General features: G+C 40.3%; 1 protein-coding gene across 6 annotated transcripts in view; it reads right to left on the bottom strand.

Annotated features, from left to right (window-relative positions):
- Nucleotides 1-2,937: 2,937 nt before the first annotated feature.
- The window catches only part of SORCS1 (sortilin related VPS10 domain containing receptor 1), a 719,989-nt gene continuing 697,933 nt past the window's right edge, over nucleotides 2,938-24,993 (bottom strand). For 3 of the 6 annotated variants that reach the window (XM_036735435.1, XM_036735438.1, XM_036735439.1), the window contains 4 exons: nucleotides 21,562-21,661; nucleotides 8,570-8,675; nucleotides 8,259-8,419; nucleotides 6,285-6,359 (listed from right to left, as the gene is read on the bottom strand). In XM_036735435.1, coding sequence (XP_036591330.1) covers nucleotides 6,295-6,359; nucleotides 8,259-8,419; nucleotides 8,570-8,675; nucleotides 21,562-21,661 — 432 coding nt within the window. In that variant the 3' untranslated portion in view covers nucleotides 6,285-6,294. Of the gene's footprint in view, nucleotides 3,018-6,284; nucleotides 6,360-6,420; nucleotides 6,624-8,258; nucleotides 8,420-8,569; nucleotides 8,676-21,561; nucleotides 21,662-24,993 lie in introns of those variants that run through there. The other 3 variants (XM_036735437.1, XM_036735440.1, XM_036735441.1) reach the window with 3 other exon arrangements.

Here is a 24,993-nt window from a genome sequence, read left to right as displayed (position 1 = left end):
CTAGGAAAGGGAGATAAAGATGATATTCAGTAGCATAAAGAATACTAGGTGTATGAAATTCACTTTTGTTACAAAGCAATTTGATGGGTACCATTTTATTTCATCCTCACAGTTTAGTAAGGAGGCAGTATTATATTATCCCCCTTACACAGATGACAAAACTGAGCATTAGAGATGACGCGACTGTACTATGGATATAGCACACTTGGAGCCAGAGCTAGGTCTGAAGCCCAGGTCTACCACTTAGTAGCTGTATCCTTTGGCAAATCACCTCATCTCTTCAGGCCTCATTTTCTGCATCTATAAAATGAGACTGACTAGATGACCCCTAAAGCCTCTTCCTGCACTAAATCTATAAATCTGTTGGCAAGGTCTCATTTCTACGTCCTCTGACGCTAACACTTTTTCCCTTAAGTCAAGCTCTTCCCTACATTAGAATTATAGGGAGTGATCTAGAAGACATGGTATAGGGAAGAAATAGAGGGGTACATTTTATTTCCTTGGTGGTGAGAGAAATTATTATTTTGCTATTAATATTAACAATCAATTATTATATAAGGATCAAGGCTTTTTCTCTTTTTTTCCTCAGTTAGGGCCCAGCCTGTATAGGTCAGTCACTCAGCCTCTGAAGGACATGGCTGATTGATGAGATCACCCTCAATCCTCAGGGAACATGTTCCTCAATCCTGGGCCAGACCCCAGCTAACCAGGATAGGAGGGGAATGTAAACAGAATCTAGTATAGGTGAGTTCCTACATCAAGGAGAATAAAGTTATCTTTGTAGCCCTCCATTGGAATTTAGGGTGGCCTAGCTCATGAAGGAATAAAGAACAACCAGAGGGGTCTGGGTAGTGATGGATTTCCCTGTTCAGATTGCTATGGGTGGCTGAATCTCATGATCAAGCCACATTCTTAACAGGAGGAGCTGAAGATTCCTAGCCCACCTCCTCATTAAATGTCCACCAATCAGGGTTGACTTTCATCTATCAGGGGTTTAATTTTTCCAAAACTAAAAGTTTTCAGCCTCTCTGTTGTTTTGTCTTTGGTTGCCAAGAGAAATCACTGGCCATCAATTTATTGATTATTAGCTAGCCTAAAATTGATTTTTAATTACCCAGAAAAATCTGTCCCTTGGGCTTTTCATTCATCACAGTGTGAAAGAACATAGCCATTATCAACAGCACGTACATAAAACTTCAAAGAAATGAATCCTCAAAGCATGTAGCCTGAAGCAAAAGATAGAACCCTAGACCTGGGGTCAGAAAGACCTGAGTTCAAATACTGCCTCAGAAACTAGCTGTGTGACTCTGGGCAAGTGACTTAAACTCTGACTGCCTCAGTTTCCTCATCTATACAATAGGGATGATAATCATATCACCTACCTCCCAGGGCTGTTATGAGGATAATATTTGTAAGGATCTTTGCAGAGCTCAAGATGCTTTTAAATGCTAGCTGTTGTCATGATTATTATTAATTGAAGAAAAAAGATAACTTGTAGCCTTGTAATACTTTAAAACAGAGAGGTGCTTTTCAATGGAGACAATGTCATTGTAACCTAGGCAGACCTAGAAAAGGCCTATGGAGAATTAGGAGGGCCATATGTTCTGGACCTACATGTACATTTTCTCCCTTGAACCTCAAAAGAGAACACTCAACATCTCCAATTCACTGCTTTGTTATTCTGTTTTATAATGACCTAAATCCCGTCATATACCCTTAACAGATTATAAATTCCACAAAATCAGAGACCAAGTATGTTTTACAGTGCATTACCAATTAGATGCTTAATGTTTACTGAATTATATTAGTACCTGGAAGACTTGCTGAGTTGAGTCGCCATTGCCAAAGACAGGATCAGAAAGCCAAAAGGGTATGTGGTCAGACTTACCTTATTTTCTCCCAACTTGAATCCAGCTTTTGCAGATGAACTCCTTGACACATCATGCAATCTCAGTGAAATTCCTCAATCATACATTGCAAGGGATTCTGGATACATTTCCGGAGGGTAAACTTTGACATCCCCCCACCCCCAGGTAATAATTCTTAATATTTAGAGCCATAACTGAACCTGCGGCAAGTTAGAGAGTAGGCTTTCCTAAGCTACAGCTTCTTACAACACCATTGGATAGCTGGGAGAAATAGAAGAAAGAAGAAAGAGAAGAAGTGAAAAGGAGGGAGAGAGAGGAAGACGGAAGGAAAGGGAGGGAGAGAGAGGGAGAGGGAGGGAGGAGGAAGAGGAGGAGGAGTAGGAGCAGCAGCAGCATCCTAGGAGACTGCTGTTACTAGGGAGGCCTAGGAAGAATTGCCCCTAGAATAGTGTTGTTGGTACTCTTTAAATTATTCACTCTGAGGCAAAGCTCTTTCACCCCACCTTAGGTACAACTCTGTCAACACAGGTAGAAAGGATAGTTTGTTGTTGTATTTTCCCCCATCCTATTCATTATATATCTGCTTTCTAACAATAAAATCATTATTTCTCTTATCACAGCATATATTCTTAATTAAAATGGAATAATTTAGGAAAGCAAAGGACACCTATCACAGCCAGTTGAAGATACAGGTTGAATTTTAGTATGAAGAGTGTGATTTGAATTTCATATTAAAAACGGAGCACCTGTGTTATTCAAAAGGTTTTCCCCTACAGATAGCTCCAGTGACCCTTCAGTATTATCCCCACCTCTAAAGGGAGCAGCCACAACAAGAGCTGTGAATAAAGGGACAGATACACAGAGGCAGCAACGTTAGAGACATTATCTGTTTAATAAATATGATCGTAAAAGCAATAAACAATAGCAATTATACATTACACTACATCTTATTTAACCCAAAAAATACATCAAAAAAGTCATTTTAAAATTAGAAGTAGTTCCAATACGATAAGAAAACTTTCATTTTTTAATTGGCTTCCTATAAAAATAAGTTGGCTAATGAGGGATTTCAATGCTCAGTTGGAATTCTGGAAAACACAGAACAGCTGTCAAGCGTCCCATCGCTCCGGAAGTTGCCGTTTGGAACTCCTGAAAAAAGCAAAGCCAACCTCTGCATTTTGGAGGGGTGAGTCTAATTAACAACAAGGCAAGGAAGCTGCTGCTGAACTTTTGTTTAGGGTGAGGTTTGCACATTTTTCCTCCAGGGTTTAAAGAAAGGCCTGAAATCAGACCTGGCTCTAGGTTTGCCTCGCATCTTGCCTATTTCTTCTAATGGCTCCTCTAGTGTTTTGACCAATCAATCATTCTTTAAACCAACCATGATCCTACCTGCAGTTCCCTCTCTTTTACCGACAAATAGGAGTAGGCATGTGGTTCCCTCTTAATCCCTGTTCCCTAGATGCCTCCTCTGGAAGGCATAACTGGGCCCACAAGGGAAGAGAAGAACTAATTCTTCCCGTAACTCTATGGCCTAGTGCCTGGATCTCAGGGCTAATCTTCAAGAGAATGGGAGTTTCTAGGGGTGGTGGAGATGGTGTTAGTGAGAAGTGGATCCTGTTAGAAGAGAATATCAGAGCAATATAGAATATTAGGGATCATCAAGTCCAATTTCCTCATTTTAAAAATGAGAAAAATGAAGCCCAGACAGAGTTGGACAATGACTTTACCAAGTTTATATAACTAGTTAGTGGCAAAGCCAGGCCCAGATCTCAACTCCTACAATTCAATGTCTTTTCCACCCTCCCCTGCTGCCCCATTCTCAGATAATAACAGCTGCTATTTTTTTCAAAGTGGTCATCAGTAACCAGTCTCCATAATGACTTAATGCCCACCCCTGATTCTAACACTAGGTCAAGAAGATGATTCTTTTTCTCCATTTAATGACATTGGAACTATATACCTAAGGCTTTCCTATGTTGTTGCTAAGATTACACTGCTGCTTTCTAATCACTCCATCTTCCAGATTCAAATAAAAACGTTTAAGGGAATAGGTCAAGTGTGTCTCTTGTGGGACAGGAGCACCAAAGTGGTAACTACCAAAGGTGTCCAACTTCTAAGTTTAAACCTAGATTCCCAAGCAGAAAATAGACTGTTGGCAAAGCTTTGGAAAGCTCCCAAACAACCCTTCTTCTAGAGCTGGGGCAAAAGGAGACATATACAATTCCTGCTGGGGCTAGCCTAATGTCGTTTATTGAACTCATTATACCATGGGTATTACCCGGAAACCATCACATTCTGTGTCAAGGCCCCAGGTGAGTGATGAGGTTAAGCTCTAGAGCGGAAAGATGGGACTGTTCTATCCTACTATTGAGGTTGAATTCTGGACTCTCCTTATTCCCAAGTCCTTGGTGCTTTCTCCTACACTTCCCCTACTTTATAGTCTATTTATTACTCTTTCTGGTCCACACCAGGGAAGATCCTGGAATAGTTTGAGTGCCATCGTACTTTATTTTTAACTGACTTGCTTTGATGTGTTCTGCCTACTTTAACCTTTTCTTTTTTCCCCCTTATATTGAAAACAGAATATTCATGGATATGTGTGTGTATGTGTTTGTGTCACTATCAGGACCATCAAAATAGCCAAAAATATCATCTTCGCTATCTAACAAACCTAGGTTTATTTCTCTTAGAACTGTGTACTTTCTAAAATGGGTTTCCTTTAAGTATGGTGCTGACAACCCTGTAAGAGTTTAAGTCAGCTTAAAATCACATGCACATTGCCACTTTACAATGAGAAGGGATTGGGTTATGACATAACCATTATGTTTTCTCTCTTCAGAGTAACCATCAATATAAAGTAATATGTGTGCGGGGGCTGAGCAGAGGGGAAGGGAACCAAACACATAATAACAGAAATATAACATTCCCAAGTGAATTGCCACTATGACTGGGCACTGGTTTCACCACATGAGTTCTAGTTAGGCATAAACAACTCTTCTGAATCCCTTCTCCAAAGTATGTGACCAATCTCAAGCTGATTTGAATAGCCTCCTCTCACATATGAAATATTTGGGGGGGGGGCACCTACTGACAATTTTAAAAGTAGCTTGAGGTTGGGGGTTCTAGGACAGAAGGTACAATGCATGGAACTAGATCCCTCTTCTTGTATAGGAGCCAGGTTAGTTGTAGACTCTTCACTGAGGGATTTAAAGTCCATTGAGTCCCAGACTATCAATTTGTAGAGGAAACTAGGACCCATACAGAAGGAATAATTGCTCAAGGTCACAGTAAGTGGCAAAGACAAAGGCAGAATCAAGATCTTTTGACTTCCAACTCAATGTTTTTTCCACTGATCCAGGATACCTCCCAATTCATTGGCAACTCCAACACAGAGATAAATTTGTAAGAGGCTTAAGTGAAAATGGGAATTCAGTGGGATTGAATGTCCATCAGATAATAGGAAAGGCTAAGGTGGAGTTTATATTCAGAAACAAGAGGAGGAGGGAAAAACTAACAGCAAGGTTGAAAAAAGTGGAAGAGTGAGGCAGCTAGATGCCTTGGCTCACTAGAGAGTGAGAGGGTTAAATAAAGATGGTATTGGGGACATAGGAAAAACAGATTGGTTCAGACATGAAAAATAATGGATGAAAGATCAAATTAGTGGCAAAATGAGGTCCTGTATCCTACTCATGCTATGAGGGGCTACAAAGAAGAGGGAAGTGAGTGAGTCCCTTCTACATGGATGGTGGAACCAGTAGAAATAGATGGATGGAAAAGAAATGCCCATTTTCAATTTATCTCTCTGCCTCACTCTTCCCAGCATGATGCTTCCCATTATCTGCACCGATTGCCCCTTTTCTCCCTGGAGCCACAGAGCATGAAGAACCACTGCTGTCCAATGGAGGGGCAGAAGGGAAATCAAACAGGAAAACAGATATAAGGGAAATTAAGAGACAAAGAGCCCAGGGTTTCAAATCGCCTGTCTGGCATCTCCTTTGTGTCTTATGAAACTGCCTCGGGTGGCTAACCCAACCCGATAGGCTTTAGTGCTAAAATTGCTGTTAAATCTAGAGCCAAGAATACTTCCAAAAAAAATACATGCAGATTTCCTTGGTCTCTATTTGTTATGAATCTCCTACAAACACGACGGATCAGAAAAAAAGAGAGAGAGAAGAAGGAAGGGAAGAGGGGAGCGTTTTCCATTAAAATAGAGCACCTGTACACCGCCCCTCCGAACGTGTTCTCAGGATCATGTCCACATGCACAGGTTTAAAGCTAAAAACCCTTGTTGTCTGTGTCTGAAGAATTAAAAAGTCCCGATGCAGTGAGTGTTTTAATGTGTTTTTGTTTGTTTTTGTTTTTGTTTTTGTTTTGTTTTTTTGTATTTTTGTTTTTGTTTTTTTGTTTTTTTACTGGCGTCCTCCATTCAAACATTTACATAGGTAGGGATTTCTTTTGTGCTTTGATTCTCAGCAACTATGGAAATACTTCCTGGCAAAATAGGAAACAGAACAACAAAGGGGAAAAAAATCGAGTTAGTGGACAGGAAACGATGAAGCACTGGACAAGAGCGAAATTCTTTCCCGATCAGCAGGTCTCCGCCTTTAGGGTTTTTTTCTTTAAATTGTAAAGTGTGCCCCGGAAGGTCCCCGCTTTGGCGTAGAAGGTGGAGTGGCATGTCTTGCTCTTTTCAATCGGAGAGATGATTCACCAGGTTGAGCAGAAGGGGAGGGAGGGGAGGGTAAAGCTACTCTCCTAAGAGAAAATGTGTAACACTTACTCATTTAATGACATTGGAAATGAAAATGTGTCAAAGACTTTGCGATCTGCTGAGCGATGTTCCTGGGGAAGGAGGGATGGCTGCTCTAATAAGGTAAACAGAAACTGGGCTTCCCACCTCTGGAAATAGGATTGAGAATCAAATGACCCAAGAAAAATTCCCTTAGAAGCTTTAAAAGTGACTAGACAGGGTGAATACTGCTCTGGATTTGCGGACAGAAAAGCTTTTTTTTTTCGTTTTAACGAAAGCAATTACACATTTATCACCCTGTCTCCCCAAATAGAGGAAAATGCATTGAGGAAATTGGACGCCAGATGTGACTGCAGTTGTTATTACTACCTACAATACTGGCAGAGTTATTATGTTGAAATTTCCCCCTAATACATCTACCGACCTCTCCCATATCCATTTAAAGACAGGGTTATGTTTTCATTTAGCTACTCATTTTTTCCAGTAACATATTGAAAGTCATATGTAAGGGGCTTCCAGACGCCTTGGTATTATCAAGTTAGAGTGAAGCGTGGATGGTGATACAGAAAATGCACCAGCCAAAGTCTGCAGCACGGGACTGAGATGAGACCATTTACAGCTCCAACTCCCAGTGCTAACATACTGGAGGAACCACAGGGAGAAAGTTACCATCCAAAATGTGGTTCCATTTATTGTTTGGCTTCCTAGGAGAAAAGAGGGGCCTCCATATAAAGAGCGTTTGGCAAGTTGGGCACGAGCAGCACATCTCTCTCTAGCTCTCTGATCCCCCAGCACAACTTCGCTGAAATTGGCAACTCGGCCGGTAAAGGGGGAATCCTCTTAAATACATTTGAAGTGCACCTTAGATTCTATTTGCAGGGTGAGAAGGAAACAAGCAGACACTTGGCATTCCACTCTGCAATAGCATCTCCCTCCACCACCCAAGTCTTTTTCTTTAAGGGAAATTTACTCCCTGAAGATACAATATAGAATGTTAGATTGCTCCTTTCCCATGATAAATCCTCATGATGCTTTGCATCCCTCCTCATTTCTCAGAAATCTTTTCTAGATTACTGATAGATTTTTGAAGTAGTGTCTACTTGGGGAAAACCAACCTGAAAGTCCAACCCATCCCCACCCTACTCCCACCATTGGTTCCCCCTTTGCTATTGGTTAGAAGATACTCTTTCTCCTTTGTGTTATGGCTCCCACTTGGTTTGGTGCACCCACCTATCAGTTCATACTTACCACTCCCAGAAACATCCCACCAAAACCCCTCTACCAAGCCACCCGTTACCCCGAAGATTTTGTTTTCTCAGAACAGATACTTTACTCTCATTCACATAAATGTCAGCAACCACATGTGTTAGTGAGGGTCCCAGGGCAGTTTTATGAAAGACAGGAGACAACTAAAGAGAAAACTATTGGACAGAGACAGGATGGCCTCGTGTTATTATTTTACTTTCTATCAAAGTGAAAACAAAGTGAGGGAAAGTAAATTGGCAGCTTAGCTTAGTTCCTACCAAGGATGTTAATTAACAGAGCAGAAGACAGGGGTCTTAAGCTGGGAAAAGGAGTAGAAGAGATTTAGCCAATTGCTATTCAGACTGACCAGCTATTGGCTACTGGAAATTATTTACCTATGGGCTGTGGGTCCAACTTCTCATCTACAAATTGGCCAGGGCTCCTCAGCTCAGCCTCAGTGATATTGGGCCTGCTTTCACTGTGACTGACTGGGCTGATCAGCTCTTGCTCTTTCTCATTCTGCATCTGGGCATAAACATTAAGGCCCGGGATCTTCCTAAAACATTAACAAAAACTGTCAATTGCTATGAACACAGGACAAACGTCACTGCTACATCATGTTTTTTGTTTTGTTTTTTTTTATCTGGGGCAAGGAGGATGGAGTTGGCAGCTGGGGGATGAAGAGAGTAGAGGGAGAGCCACGCACCTTTTGAACTTGTAGATAACGAACACGGCCAACCCTACAAACACCACAGAGAGTAGCATCAGCATTGCAGACCCACTGTGGCTTGGGGTGAGGTCCACCAGTGGGGCTGGAAGAGAAAAAGAAAAAGAAAAAATAATGAGAGATGCTACAGATGAAAAGTACTAGGTAGAAATGGTCGTTGAATATTCCAATAACATCAAAAGGAGTATAATGTTGCCTCTACCAAAATCATTTTGTATTTTTTTTAATAACTTAGATTCCTTTAATGTTCAAAAAGGAACTCATTATTTCACCCTTTAAATGCATCCTTCTTCCAACTGATCATTTCAATACAACTAATCCCCATTTCTATACATCCAGCCTTAATCTCTCTTCTGAACTCCAGCTTCCCATTTCTAAGGGGCAGCTAGACATCTTTCTCTCCCATCAGAACCTCAAGCATGATTACAGTGAACCTCACTATCTTCCCCCATAAGCCCAAGCTCCTCTGCTCTCTTCTACTTCTGTTAAGGGTACAACTATCCTTCCAGTCACTCAAGTTCAGAGCTTGAGTGTCATCTATAACTTTTCCTTCTCCCTCAGCCCCATGTCCAAGTAGTTTCTAAAGCTCCTAAAACATATTGCATATTCATCCCCTTCTCCTCACTCACATGGGCAGGACCCTAATTCAAGCCCTCATTATGTTTCAATTAGATTATTGCAACAGATTCTAAAATTGATTTCCCTGCTTTCTGCCTCTCCTCTTTCTAATCTCTCCTCCCAACCGCCATTGAATTCATCTTAAGTGTACATAAATCTGACCAGGTTACCTCTCTTCTCAAACACTGGACTCTTGTTACCTATAAGATAAAATGCTAGCTCCTCAGCTGAGTTTTGAAAACCCTGCCCAACCTAGCTTCCATCTGCCTTTCATTTATATTACATACTCACTGTTCTAGGCACGTTGACCCACTTTAACTTGATATCCCACCTCCCATCTTCATGCCTTTGTACCTTTTTCTTCTATGCCTTGAGATTCATGCCTTTACCTCCACCTTGTAGAATATGAATTCCTTGAGTTCAGGGAATTATTTCTTCATTTTGTTATTTTATCTCAGTGCCTTGCTCAGTGTTCAGTGGGTGCTAGGTAAATGCTTGCTATACTGAACTAGCATCTTTAGAATCCTTCAAGGCTTTGCTCACATAGCATTTCCTTCACAAAGCTTTTCTTCATCTCCCCATCACTGTTGCCATTCCTTTTTGTTTCTCTTCAAATTATCAAGTATATAATTGATTGTGTACATATTTTTCCTCCTCCTTCGCCCCTCAACCATCCAATTAACTAAAAAAAAATAAAAATTAAAAAAGCAAAGGCTGTTACATTTTTTCCCTTGCAGGCCTGGAACGTAGCTGCCTTGGACACAGACATTTAATAAATGTTTACTGAATTATATACTCTAATTCATTATAATTAAACCATAATGACAAAGCTCTTCTAAAATGACATATGGCCAGTCCCCTATTTATAACATGGTTCCTATGGCAATAACTGTTCCCTGTAACATTATTTCCTTTTATGTTGTGTTTTCATGGAAATAATTAATTATATCAATTCATCTTAATCAAAGTCAACAACAATATATTAAGTGCCTACTATACTGTATGCCAGGCACTGGGGACGCAACAATAGAAATAAAAGTCAGTATCTTCAAGAAACTTACATTCTTCTAGGGGGGAGGGGCACTAGCGTGGGGAACGATATGTACACTGGTGAGTAAAGACAAAATATGTGTTTGGGCTACAGATATGCCTCTTTGTCAAAACACAAAATCATAGAATTTCATAGTTGGAAGAAGTCCCAGAAGGCATCTAGCCCAACCAATACCTGAAAAATAATCCTTATATTACACTGTCTACATGGTCATCCAGTTTTCATATGAAGATTTTCATACATACACCTGTGTGCATGTGTATGTGTCTATGTTTTAATAGTCATCACTTTTCCAAGAAGGGATCATAATAACCAGTGTGAAAATTAAAAAAAAACATTTATTTATGCATTATTTCTTCCTTTTTACTAGAAAGCATACACACGTGCTCACACACATACACACACACACATACACATACACACACACACACACACACACACACACACAAATGTCAACACAATGAGTATTTGTCTAAGAAAGCCAAGCCCTAGCTCATCCAGCCTGCTCTCCATAAGCATTAGTACCTTCCTACTTAAATGAACCCTTGGAATTCTTCACCCTTCTCCCCATCCCCATCTTTCCAAAATCAGGACTCTAGAGCATAATTAATTGAGGTCATTGCCAAAATGCATTTCAAAGATACATTCCCCCCCTCCTAGTACTTCACAGATTCTAGGTTAGTACTTAATACGTCCCCTCCAAAGAATTTTTCTTGTTTCTCCCTCTCACCTTTCAGTCACCTCCCTTCTTAACTTGGTGTACTCTCAATGATTCTACTTGCTAGAAAGCTCCTGAACCTTGGAACATGGTATTTTTTTTCAAATATTACATACCTCAACCAGAAAGAAAAATAATGGTCAAGCATACCCTCTCCAACTACAGGGCAGTGACCTTTATCTTCCACCCATTTACACAAAGTCTGTTACTCAGAGGTGTGAATGACCTTTAAGCATCATTTTCTGTCTGAAGCAAAGAGAGAGATGCTCTTTTCCAGTTGCCCAGGTACAAATTTGACAGTACAGGTGACTACTGAACCATTGATGGTAACTGACAATCCCTGACACCTGGCTCTGTCCCAAACTTGGCTTTTCCTGGTGAGAACCCAGCTAGTTTTCAGTATCTCCTCCAAGACTCACTCCCATTAAACAGCCCATATAGGGGATAATGAGAAACAAAAGTTATGTCTTCTTCCTAAGAGAGCAGGCTTACATATTTTAGTCTGTTCAGCTTTCCAAAGGCTTTGAAATCAAGGCACTTTTTATTGCTTTGGGAATCTGGGGACAACTTGCCTGTGAAGCAAAGAAGGGAAGTGTGTGTATGTGGGAGGTCAGGCCAGTGGCCATGAGACTAGAGAGGCTTCAGGGTAGAAGGATGCCTAGAGCAAAAATGATCTAATACTTATGTAAAACAAGGCACTTCTGAAATTAAGCAAAGGAAGTGCCAGTACCAGAGGGGTTGAGAGATGCTTCAGGCAGATCTGAGACTAGGAATAGGCAAAGTAGACAGCCCTCAAAGGCACATGCCATGAGATCCAACAAACTTTCAAATACTACTTTTCATAAATGTATTCATTTCTAATTCCAGAAAGCTTGACTCTGGTATACAAGGATTTATTTTGTGATAAATCAAGTCCCAAGCTATTCCAGTGAAAGCTCAAAGCCTCCTATGGATGGTGAAACACAGGGGAGCAGAATTTACAAATCTTGCCTAGGGCAAATAAATACCTACTCTTAGTTCTGGCTTCAGGGCTCCTCATCAGAGGAAACTGGGGGGGTTTTGTTCAGGGAACAAAGGACATAACCAATCTATGCTCACTCAGTGATACTCATCAATTGAGGAATGTCTGAACAAACTAAATCCCAGGGTTGTGGAGGGATCAAATGGAATACTATTTATTGAGCTCTCATCACAGTGTGTGGCACATAGTAGGCACTAAATAAATGCTTGTTCCCTTCCCTTTCCTACACCTGTCATCCTTTGGTCCTAAGTGAATTGCCCAAGGTCACCCACAGCAAGTCAGTGGCATACACAAAGTGTGAACTGAGGTTTCCTATCAGGCTCTTTCAAACACTATGTACTTACAACCCTGTCAATACTATCAAAACAACAAAGAACATTGTCCTTGCTTTTAAAAGAGCATTTGCCATTTCATGAATGGCAAATGCAAACAGACTCCCAGAGACAGAATCAGTACATGTCTTAAAAAGAGAATGGACACTTGCCTCTCTCTCTACTTCCCTCCCCACATCAATATACTCCCCCAGGGTTAAACCTGCAATTCAGTTACCAATCATTCATAGCAGAATCTTAGAAACATCTGCCTTAGTCATTCTGATTCTAAGCTTCTTAACTGGAAAGCAATTGGTGGAACCTAGTGGAAAAATTGGTGCCAGCATCTTGCATGCTAAATTCTCATTATCTTTTGAGGCCCTTCGCATGAGTGGTCAGAGGCAGGAGGCATTAGCACTGCTTCAGGCTTGAGTACCACTGCCCTCTCTCTGTGTTCAGTGATTTTGGGATGCAGACCTGGGCCCTTCACAGAAACAATCCTGTTATTGCTCCAGCCAGCAGCAGCTGCATAGTTCAGTTCTCCTAACACTTAGGTATGTTTGTGTGTGTTTTGCTGAGGAATGGAAACTCTTATGATAAATGGGCTGCAGCTTGTTCCTTGGAATTAGCATAAATTAGTCTCTCTCCAGTTGCAACTAAACAAGGTAGAGTTTGGCGGGGGAAAGTGCTGAGTGCTTGGCTTGCCATTATTCAGGGACAAAGAGAAACATAACTAAGAGGAAGGTAGCAATGTTCCTCCTACCTCCTTGTTTGTGAGCACAAGAGAAAGGGCAGGCATGCGTGAACACACACACACACACACACACACACACACACACACACACACACACAGGATTTTGCCATTCAGTTGAATTCAATTAAAATTGGTATGATTATTTAAAGGTCCAAAAGGGCTAAAAGATTTAATGGGAGTTACTTCTGAACATGCCTCACTATGGTAAATTATGCCCATTTCCTCATCTCCACTTCCCTCCAAGCTCTAGTCAGCCAGAATATAAACAGAAAAGAAAAATTCTCCAAATACCCACTATGAGCATGGCACTATGTCAGGCACTGAGCAGACAGAAGAAAATTACACATTCACTAAAAATTAAATTTAAAAAATAAATTAAATTGAAATTTAAAAAAATTTAAGGGGAAGGGTAGTAAGGACTGATAATTTCATAATTATGGGGGATTTCCTAGAATGAAAACTGTCTCCATCAAAGTTTACTTGTGAGCACATCAGTGAGTGGAGTATTCCAAGTATAGGAAATCCATGCACAAATGCAGACTGGTAATTCATCTATAATGTATAGTCTCAGAAAACAGTCTAGGGACACCAGGATGTTAAGTGACCCATTTATGGTCACATAGTTAGCATGCGTTATAGTAAGGACTTGAAACCAGCTCTTCCTGATTTCATTGTCTCTGGCATTTGAACTAAGCCTAATGAATCTGCATCTCATGTTAATCTGCTGTCATGGATGATTTTTGAAAATGCAGGGAGAAAAATATACTACCCCCCCCAAAAAAAAGTTTCTGATGCCAAAACAAGTTATCAGATCTTAAGCCATAGACGACTGAAGCAGATTCCAGATGTGCTATATTGTCTTTTTCTAAAGGTTCTTGACAGATGTAAAGCTATCTTGGGATGAAAAGTCTCTTCTTAATGTACAATTGAAGGCCCACCTGGAGGTGGCCAGCAGCCCAGGCACCCTTGTCGGTATCTCTTTATCCCCACTGTTGCCATCCCAACACACTTGCCTTCTAAAGAAGCAGAAAGCGAATACTGTTTCCTCAGTAACTGTGATATCATTAAAGTTTCATTTTGTTGTTCTTCAGTCGTTTTCAGACGTATCTGACTCTCTGTGACTCCATATGGGGTTTTCGTCACAAAGATACTAGAGTAGTTTGCCATTTCCTTCTCCAACTCATTTTATATATGAGGAAACTAAGGCAAACAGGGTTACGTGACTTGCCCAGAGTCACACAGCTAGTAAGCATCTGAGGCCAGATTTGAACTCAGGAAAATTAATCACCCCAACTAGAGGCCAGGCATTCTATTTACTGTACCACCTAGCTGCTCTATTAAAGTTTCAGAGCTAGCATTTATATAGTGTTTTACAGTTTGCAAAGCACTCCCCTTAGGTTTACTCATGAAAACAGTGCAATAAAAAACAAAACCAGGACAGCAGGGTGACATAATTGACAGAGTATTGGGAATAAGGACGACCCAGGTTCAAATCTTGCTTCTGACTCTGTTAGCTGTGTCAACCTAGACAAGTGACTTCACCTCTACATTCTTCTAGTAAATCTCTAAGACTCATCAGCTTTAGTCAAGTCCTAGACCACTTGCTATGTACATTGGCAGAGGAAGAAGAAGCCTTTCCGGAGCCTTCTCATGACAAATTTCCAAACACTTTCCATATTCGGTACTATACTATTAATGTAATCTAGAAGATATAATTTGTTTAACCTTCATAAAATTCACAGCTACTCAATTACATTTGTTACTAAGATTCTGGTTCATGCTTTAATCATTTCTTAACTGGTTCACAGGCAACAGCCTCTTAACTGGTCTTGCCCATTCATCTAAATCATGGACATAATATAGTCCTGACTCAGTGGCACATTCATTTTGTCCCCCACTCACTCCCACAGTCACTTTCTCATTCAGACAATTAAGTTAACTCCCAGGACATGGGAGAATTAGGGTTTAATGGTTAGTGCTAATTTCTTCACATCATACTTCTTCTCATTTAACTCATGTTTCTGTTCCAACTGATGCCCTAGGTTCTAAATCAGATTTGCTGTTGGATGAAAGAAAATATGTGCTCCTTGCCATGCCATTCAAATGGACCTGACCCTGATGACTCTGGCAATGGCAGAACCCTCAGATTCCATGTTGGAGACAAAGACATCAGCCTGGGATAGTGTAAAGAATTCTAGCCACAGGGAGAGTTGAATTCAGATCCTGTCCCTAAAACCTACTAGCTGTAAGACTACCAGCAAGTCACGCAATCTCTCTTGGACTTTTCTCCTTTGCAAAAGGGAGATAATAACTGATAGCATGTGCCTCACAAGAATGTAGCGAGGATCAAGAGACACCATGTTTATAACATATTTTGCAAGGCTGATAATGTCATCTTAGTGTGAGCTATTTTCCATCTATCCTTAGCTCCAAACCTCAGTGTGTAGTTCTTATGACGTGTACAGAGAAGCCAAACAAGAAGCTCCCTTCATACAAATTTATTACACGTGTATAGACATATATATGTATATGTATACACACACACACATATATATATATACACACCTGCATATAGAATATATCATCATCATAGTTACTATTTATACAGAGCTTTAAGGTTTGCAAAGGACTTTACAAATATCATCTCAATTAATCCTCACAACAACCCTGAGAGATTGGCGCTACAGTTTTCTCCATTTTATAGATGAGGAAACTGAGGGAGACAGTAGTTCAATGACTTGCCCCAAGTCACAAAGTTTAATAAGTGTATGATGCTGGATTTGAACTCAGGCCTTCCTGACTCCAAGTCTGGTGTTCTATCCACTTGGCCAAACTACCTACCTCAGTATGGGGAATAGGGACAATTAAAAGGAGTTGCCTCAGGGACAAGGAGGTTAGGTGATTTGCCCAGTGTCAAAGATCTAATAAATACCAGGGGTCCAGTTGGAACCCAGGTCTTTCTGACTCCTGGTCCATGGCTTTATATTCTATGCCACGCTGCCTCTAGCATAAGTAAAAGACATGAATATGACTTATTACTCTGCATTAAAAGCAGATATTTGCTAAATTATGCCCAGTGATTTTTAAGAACAAAGTCCTCTTTTAAAATGCAAATATTCCACCTTCCCTTCTTTTTTCTTATGCTCTAATCACTTAAAAGTGGTGAAGGAGAAAACCAGTAGGACTACCTCCTTTTGTGGAATCAGGATGAGAAGATCCTTCAATCTAAAATATTCCTGTGACCCTTGTCACTAGCTGGGTTGGTTAGTCAGCCATGCTATAACAACCAATTAAAATGGTCATTGACTGGGCTGGTGTTAATGGACGGCTCAGTCAGCCAGTGGTACCTCGTTCCGAAGCTGTTGGGGGAGGGGGGTGTTCTATTAGAGCAATACTCCCACATAGGACCCTGTCAAAGCTTGGTCCTTGCTTGTCCTTCTACTCTTCTCTTCTTAAGCTCCCCCAGGAACTTCTCTATTCTTGTCATTTCGGCTTTCACTTCTATGTCAATGATGCCCCCAAATCTCATTAGAACTGTCCTTTTTCCCTGAGCTCCAGGCTTGTCTATCCAACCGCCGAATGTCTGAAGTGGGCATTTCCACTTGGAGGTCATATTGTCACTTCAAACTCAACATACTCCTGACTATTATCTTGCCCCCTCAACTGGCTCCTCTCCTCATTTCTTAGGCTCCACTAAGTGGCAAGCACCAGTTTTTCAAGTATCCAGACTCAAAATCTTGGAATTACCTTTGAATTCTTCCTCTTCTTCATCACTAGTAAACTAAAAACATTTGTTAGATTTTTCTACAATCTTCTATGTCCTTGGCTCTTTCCTTAAATTGTCTTTACCCGAGGTCAGGGGCAACTAGGTGTCACAGTAGATAGAGTACTGGGCTTGGAATCAGGAACATTCAACTTCATGAGTTCAAATCTGGCCTCAGACACTTACTAGCTGCGTGACCCTGGGCAAATCACTTACCTCCCTTTTTCTACTTTGTTTCTTATTATCTTTTCCTCAGTATTATTTCTATGAGAATAATGTGGGGACAGATTTAGGAGTCAATGCATGAACACTACCAGGATTGGGAAGAACCAAACTCTGAGATTCAAACAATCTTCAGTGTTCAAAAATTTAGCATTGCTTGCGCAGGAATTTTAGTGATTTCCCCCAAGTTGGATATGAGATAGAAAACAACAATGACCTAAATTCAGTATTTAATGGCATCCAAATATCTAAAAATGCTTACCTTGTGAACCCATAAAAAGCAGCCAGCTCTAAAAAAAGGAACAGAATTTCGAACCAAAAAGAAGGCTAGTAAATTCCTAGAAGGAGACAGCTCCTTTTCCCTTAGAGAGAACCCAAATTATGCGCTGCCTCTCTCTCCAGTCACATACTCTGGGTCTAACATTTTTAAAAGAAGGCTGTTGAACATCTGTTGTGTAATTAATGGAATGCAACAGCATGCTGTAATATTCCCTGGGAAGTTATTAGCAACACTGCTTATGAGAAATGAAATGCTGCAAACGACGGACCTTTTTTTTGGTGGGGTGGCATGGGGAGTGGGGAGAAGGAGGATAAGGGAGATTTAGAATTTGATGCAACTCCTCTCTGTTTTAACTTGGCAGCTCTTCCCCCCCCCCCCCGCCCCTTCTTCTTAGCCCTAGCAGTATCCATGCCCTAATATCGATTATACTCCAGGTATCTGTGGCAACACTTTGAGATGTGCTCTTCTCTTTCTTCCCTCACTCAGCAAACAAAGGTTTTATATATAATAGTTATAATTTCTAACTTCTTCTGCTTTTCTAATTTGCCTAACCTCTGGTGAGAAGAGATGGCAATTCTTTTGCCAGACCAGACCACTGCATTGTTAGGGTTAACCTCACCACAACTATACACCAACAGTTGAAAATCCCCATTTAAATGAACCTCCCAGATGCATAAAGAATACAGATCGAATTCTGTTACAGCAAATAGGATTACAGCAAACCCTACATAATCGCCTACTTGTTTTAAGAGACATTGGATTTGAAGCAATTCTGGTTCAGCAATACAATTTCGACAGTCTCCAGGAGTTTGTTGCAAAAGTCAGCTGAAGTGGTCAATGAAGCAACTGATGAAATAGATGAGGGCCATGTGGATCAAGCTGGAGGTAGTGTGAGATGGAAGAGAGAGAAAAATTCTCCAATCCATAAATCGATACACATTCATTAAGTACCTGCTACATGCACCATACTAAACTTGAACTCTAAGATCCAGAACCCTCACCCAGAGAATTTCAGGTAATCTGTCCCTTCATGGGGACAGATTTGGTATTGATATAAAGAGAGTTTGTGTAAGGAGAATTTGTTGCAGACAGGCCCTACCTTGTCTCTTTCCCTGGTTTTGTAACCACTGCTTTCTGACTTTGGCTCCTGGTTCATCTACCTAGTCCAGGATGCCAGATCTCTTATGGCTTCTGTTTCTCCAGACTATTCTCTAGTCCTTTCACCTTGTCTACAGGGACTCTTGGTACATGTTCTTATGTCTAATACAGATTTAAACTTACTCTACCATTAACCCCTCATTGCTGGGTATAGCAAATGAATGTGGCAATGTACTGTAATTAGGGTTCATCTACCCCAAGACAAGAAGTCATTAGTCTTCAGTAAATAACTTAGTCAAAGTAACCTGGTAAGGCCTTTTTGTTTGTTTGTTTCAATTTTTACTTTTTCACCAACTTGTTCAAATCAATTGGCTATCCTAACATCATCCAAACACAGACTTTGTCTTTTCTATAGGAATATTCCATTACCCCAATCAACTGTGTCTGCTTCTAAGACATAGATTAATCATAGATTTGGAACAAGAAGTAACCTTGAAGGCCATTGAGTCCAACACCTCTTATTTTACAGTGGAGGAAACTGAGGTTGAAGGAAGTTATATGTCTAGCCTCACTCAGCTAGTAAGCATCTATGGCTGGATTTGAACTCAGGCCTTCCTGACTCTAAGTCAAGCACTCTACCCATTGCTTTGCCATCCTTCTACTTCTAAAATTCTGTTTTTCTGCAAGTTGTACATAATTTGTAGTTTCGTGTATAATCATCTTTTGTGATTATTCTTATTATTATAATAATACTACATCATGGAAATGCTTATTTTATTCCATAAATTGAAAATACAATAAAATTCTATTACTCCATGAGATGATGTTAGCATTCATCAGGTCATTCAGGCCCCCCATTGTTCATAATGTGTATCTTTATTTCCTCTTTCCCTTCTTCCTATCCAACCATCTTTTTTTCTCTCTTTCTCGCACCCTTCCTTCTTTCCTGCCCAAACCTTTGATCTGTCATTTCCTCACATAGGAATTGATAACTTAGAGCTTTTGAAGTCAAAGTTAAATGATTTGCTGCTTAGAATCATAGAGCAAGGACTAGAAGGGAACTCATGGGCCATATGTCCAAACCTCTCATAGCACCATGGGGAAACAAAGGTCTAGGGAGGTTAAGTGACTTCTCTAATGATCATTAAGGCTGTAAGCCTCAGAGGCAGCATTTGAATTCAGTTCCCAGAACTGCTTCAGTGGTCTTCCCATTATGATGCACTGTCTCCTTTGCCTGAGACATACTCAGAACAATAACGGATAATCTCCTCGAGATTCCCTGAAACTTTTGGACTCTTGGCAAGATGGGACTTTTGAAAACATGGCTCCTCTGGAAGAGCAGCAAAGGGGAGCCATGACTACCTTTACATGAGAAAAGGATGCAAACATGGTATCTAATTTTTAAAGCAATGCCTATTTCTCAGCAGGCCAACTGTTTGCTCTTTACAACCAAAGCAGAGTTTTTAAAGACACTATTTTACCTGAATTAGAAGTCCGCGTTAGGTCTAGCCAAATAATAACCATTATATCATATGGCATACTGGTAACACAAGCATTTGTTTAAACAAATATCTACTGTTGACAACAGAAAGTGTTAGGACTAATCAACACCCCTGAGAAAGCCCATGGAAAAACAGGGAAAAAAAAGTAGGAGGCCCTTTAAAACATTGTTGTTATGCTTTCCATTCATCAGTGAGCAATTACAAGGAAAAGGTACTCTGGATGACTTTGGATAACAAAGAATATTTACTCATCCTACTACTAGCTCAAATTTATATAATGATTTGGTATTTGCAAAGGAATTTTTACATCCATGATATCATTTGCATCAATGGGTACTTCAAATATTACATGCATGTTACAAGCGATTTTCTTGAGGCACAGAAAAGTTAAAAGACTTGCCCAAGATCACACAGATTCCTTTTAAGGATCCCTTTTGGAACCACACCTCGACTGGCCACACATTCACAGAGTAAGTCTTAAGAGGGTGACCTGACGACTTACCTGGGGTCTAGGAGTAACTGAAAGGTTGAGTTTCTTGGACTGTCTCTCATGAGCTTCCTATTAATTATCAACCAGTAGCCTAAATTAGATTTTAGCAAATGTATTTATGAAATGGTCTAGTATGAACAGTTGAAACAAAACATTCACCCCCAAAGTCTGAGGCATATTCTTCCACAAGTACTCACAAAGTTCAAGGGGAAAGGGGACTTGAACTTAGATGAAGTGAGGTACATACACAGATAATGTCCATTCATGAATCCACAGGCAGCATTCTCCTCTGGGATGGGGGATCACACTACTTGAAACTGCTTACTTCTTTGGGAGTAAACTATCTTTGTATATCCATCTCTGTCCCTGTTGATCTTCTGGATGCATTATCTGCCAGTTATCTTGTCTTTCTGATAACATGGTTAACCAGGGTGTGGAGGGAGAGGGGGAGGGAGAGGAGGATGGAGAGGGGGAGAGAGGGGGAGAGGGAGAGGGTCAGAAACACACACAAAGATAGAAAGAAAGAGAGAAAAGAGAAATATAGAGAAAGAGAAAGAGAGAAGAAGGGAGGGATGGGAGAGAGGGATAGAGAAAGAGAAAGAAGAGAGAGAAAGAGGGAGAGAGGAAGGAAGGGAGGGGAAGAGAGAGATAGACAGAGACAGAAACAGAGAGACTCTCTCCTTCTCACAAGAGTGATTCCTTCTCAGGGGATTAACTCTTCAGCCTTTACACTTGTATTCTTCTACCTCTTGACTTCACTGCTTTACTAACTTTTTTTTTATAAGTAGCTCAAAGGTATGAGCTGTTCTTCTCATGCAATCATAAGATGTTTCATCTGCTTTTCATCCAATGACCATGTGATCCTTTGAGAATGAGTACAGGCTTACCCACAAACCTTTAATGTGTGTTTATAGGAAAATTCCTTCATACCTAGTTACTCTGTATACTGGTTGGTCACTGTGGTTGGGGCAGAACCCCACCCTTATACTCAAATATGGACTATCCAAAGATAAAACCCAGATTTCTAACTCCAAATCCAGTATTTTATCCTCATACATCCTTTAGTCTTGTGATAGGGAAATATAAACAGGAACTGAAACACCTACAGTATGACAATCATAACATGAGGACAAAGACACTGACCTGCTGTTAAGTGGGCAGCATGGACAAGAACACGGATTCCAGGTTTTAGCTCAAAGTGGATGGAGTTTTGGTTCAGTTTGTGAATCATCAGTTCTGATATCTGGGGAAAAAGAGCATCAAAGTAAATATTATTGAGGCTGTCATACTATCATAGAAATGAAAGTATTAGATTAATATGTCTTAGAATTTATAATGGCATTACAGATAAATAATTTGAATAAATAGTTTGCACTATTTTTTATGCTGTATATATATTTCATTCCATATATATGTAAAGATTGCAAATTATAAGGTATTTACCTGTGCTCAAAGTAGAAATAAGTGTTACCTAATTAATTCATTTGGCCAAAATTCAACTCTGAAGGAAAATCATTTATTAACATTCATGTGACCTTAGACTTTGGAGATATCTGTCATGTGTAAATAATGATTTTTGTAGGCACAGACAAGTGACACATATTTATGAAATTTGAGTATATTTTCTTTTATTGGTAGGTGCCAGTCATGTAAAATACACAGCCTAAAAATTATTATAGCTGGAAATAAGTGTAATCACAGGGCTGTAAACATTAGGCCTAACACAGATCTAATTAATCAATTTGTTAATACTCACCCACATTTACGAGTATTAGCCATGCTCATTTTTTGTCCCAACACATATAGCTAATGCATTAATTATAATATTCATGGTCACAAAATATGCACCAGCAAGAGTGAGGTAATATAACCAATTTAACACATAACTGTTTGTGTCACATTTTCAAAGGCAAGATTAAAACATGTGCACTGGGTTTTAAGTACAAAATATAATCTAATTGGATTCAGATATGTTTTTGCTTCTCAGGGACTTCTCAAAAGCTGTCAGGGAAAACAGTTTCCCATCAATTTCAGGCTGTCTTCCCCATGTTATTCATTTCAGTCAAGTCAGTTTAATTTGTAAATGCTAATTAAATCTGATTAGATGCTTTCTGGCCATCATTCACCTTGGGATGATGTTTACGTTTTGTTGAATTCTTAATGTTTTCTTCCTTGATCTTGGGTGGCAGTCTGTCCTTAGATCCCTTGGAATGATGCCCTAAAACCAACCAAGATTCAAATGTTCTGAACTAAGACATTGCTAGAGTAGATGGTCATCCCAGGGCATGTAATGATACAAGTGGAAAGAAATAGGAATTCACATTTATACAGAGCCTACTGTGTGCCAGGCACTATGTTTAAGCACATTAAAAATATTCATTTGATCTTCACAACAATCCTGGAAGGTAGGTGCTATGATTATCTCCATTTAACAGTTGAGGAAACTGAGGCAAACAGGGTTAAGTGACTTGTCCAAGGGTCACTCAGCTAATAAGTGTTTGAGGCTCCTTTTGAACTCAGGTCTTCCTGACTCCAGGCTCAGAGTGCTACCTAGCTACTATTTATTAGGTAAACAAGATAGTGGTGAGACATTATCACCTTTTCCCCATATCTTTTGACTATCAGACTATGTATCACTTTGCAGGTTTAATTGTCTTGGTGACAACAAACAGTAAGAGGCAAAGTACAGGTAAGAAGAAAGTTCACACTAAGACAAAAGCAGATATGGCTTACTCGCTCACACAGTCAGCAATGTTAACTGTTAAGCTATTCCTGTTGCTTTTTATTTCATTCGGCAAATGCACTCTAATCTATAGAAGGGTAAGCAATCTTTGTGGGTCTCACGAAATTGGAAAAGAGATTAAGATCACGAGGGAATGTGGCAAAATGAGCCAAGCCCATTATGGATTTTGATGGAATTAAATGCTACCCTAGATAATAGCCTTGGGAAGGTGCTAAAAGCAAAAAAAAGAAAAGCAGGTCCTATCTACACATGTGCAGATAGAGTGAAAATGGATCCAAGACTGATGAGGTGCCAAGTCAGGTCTATGCCAGCCCAGTGACTCCAGGGTAGCTCAGGGTTTGTGGCACCATCTAGTGGTTCACCCAGACACAGCACCTTGAGTAGCTCTTCAGCCAGCCTCCCTTTGTGCCAAGCAAGTGCTGTTTTTGTTGTTGTTTGTCCTTAGTTTTTGAAGAGGACAAAGGACATCAGGGAGGTGATGTCACGACTTGCAAGTGAATTAGATCTAAGTGAGGCTGGGCTGTGCAAAGTCAATGGCCTCACTCTCTCCTCCAGAGTCACCTGGGTCCAGTGAGGAGCCATAGATCAGGACTACTGGAAATGACCCTGGATGCATTGACCTTCTTAAGCTCAGTTGGATCTTTTCCAGGTCTCAGTTTGTCTGAGGCAACACCCATTCAGTGATTAAGGTTAGGCAAGAAATGAGGCAAAAAGAGGCCTCTTTTACCTCAAAAACAAACAAACAAAAAAATCAACCAGGAGGGAAAGACCCTAAGGGTTTCTAGCCAGAATAGAAACAATTGCTATTTACACTCACTCTGAGCCAACAAAATCCAAACAATGACCAAGCAAGGCTAGAGTTGGGATCTGCTATTGGCCAATCAGTGAGAGCCGGAGTGCTTTGAGTTTACCACCTAGTCATATAGCTCCATTTGAATCCCAATGGCTTTATCAATGACTGGTTTTCTAGAACCCTATTTCAAGAAATTTATATCCCTTGTAAGGTCTTTCCCAGGTCTCAGCAAGGGTTGCTGTAAATGGGAGCATTTACTTTTTTACAATTATATGTTGATATCTTAGCTCTACTCCCATTAGCAGGCAAAAGCTCTAGGACAGCACAGACTTGGTTTTGTTGTTGCTGTTTAGTCATTTCAGTCCTGTCTCTTTGTGACCCTCCCCCTCTTTTGGGGGGGGGGCAGTTCTTGGGAAAGATACTGGAATGATTTGCTATTTCCTTCTCCAGCTCATTTTATAGATAAGGGTTAAGTGACTTTCCCAGGGTTACATAGTTAATAAGTGTTTGAGACCATATTTGAACTCAAGTCTTCCTGACTCAGGCACTGCCATCTAGCTGTTCCCTTTAGAATTGATAGGATTACTCAATTTTTAATTCGAAGAAATCAAAGTGAAGAAAGGCTAAAAGACCTGTCTAAGATTTCCCAACTAATTAATAGCAGAGTCAAGCCTAGAACCTGGGTCTCCTGATTGCTTGTGAGAAGCCAGGGTTCCCATATGGTGTTACCTTTAAGAAGCATCATTACCCATGAGAACCTTACCTCATCTCTTCTTCACAAAGGGGCCAGAATAGGACCTCTAATCCCTGTCACATGACAACTTGTATCTACCATTCCAGAGCTTTGTTTGCTTGTGGTCTGTTTTTCTAACGGTTTTAACTTCTGTTTTTCTGTTGCCAGTTTAGCAATCATCTACCTATCCCTCCCATTGTGGGATTCCCTGTTGGTTTCAATTGCTCAACTGAGCTTCTGTTTGGTTTCTGCTTTTCCCTGTTCCCTTTAGTTTGGGCCTTTCTAGCTCACTCCCTTAATTCCTCT

This window comes from Trichosurus vulpecula, chromosome 8 (genome assembly GCF_011100635.1).
Source record: "Trichosurus vulpecula isolate mTriVul1 chromosome 8, mTriVul1.pri, whole genome shotgun sequence".
Taxonomy (NCBI): domain Eukaryota; kingdom Metazoa; phylum Chordata; class Mammalia; order Diprotodontia; family Phalangeridae; genus Trichosurus; species Trichosurus vulpecula.
Note: the sequence above shows the minus strand (reverse complement) of the source record. Positions and strands in the feature narration are given on the sequence as shown.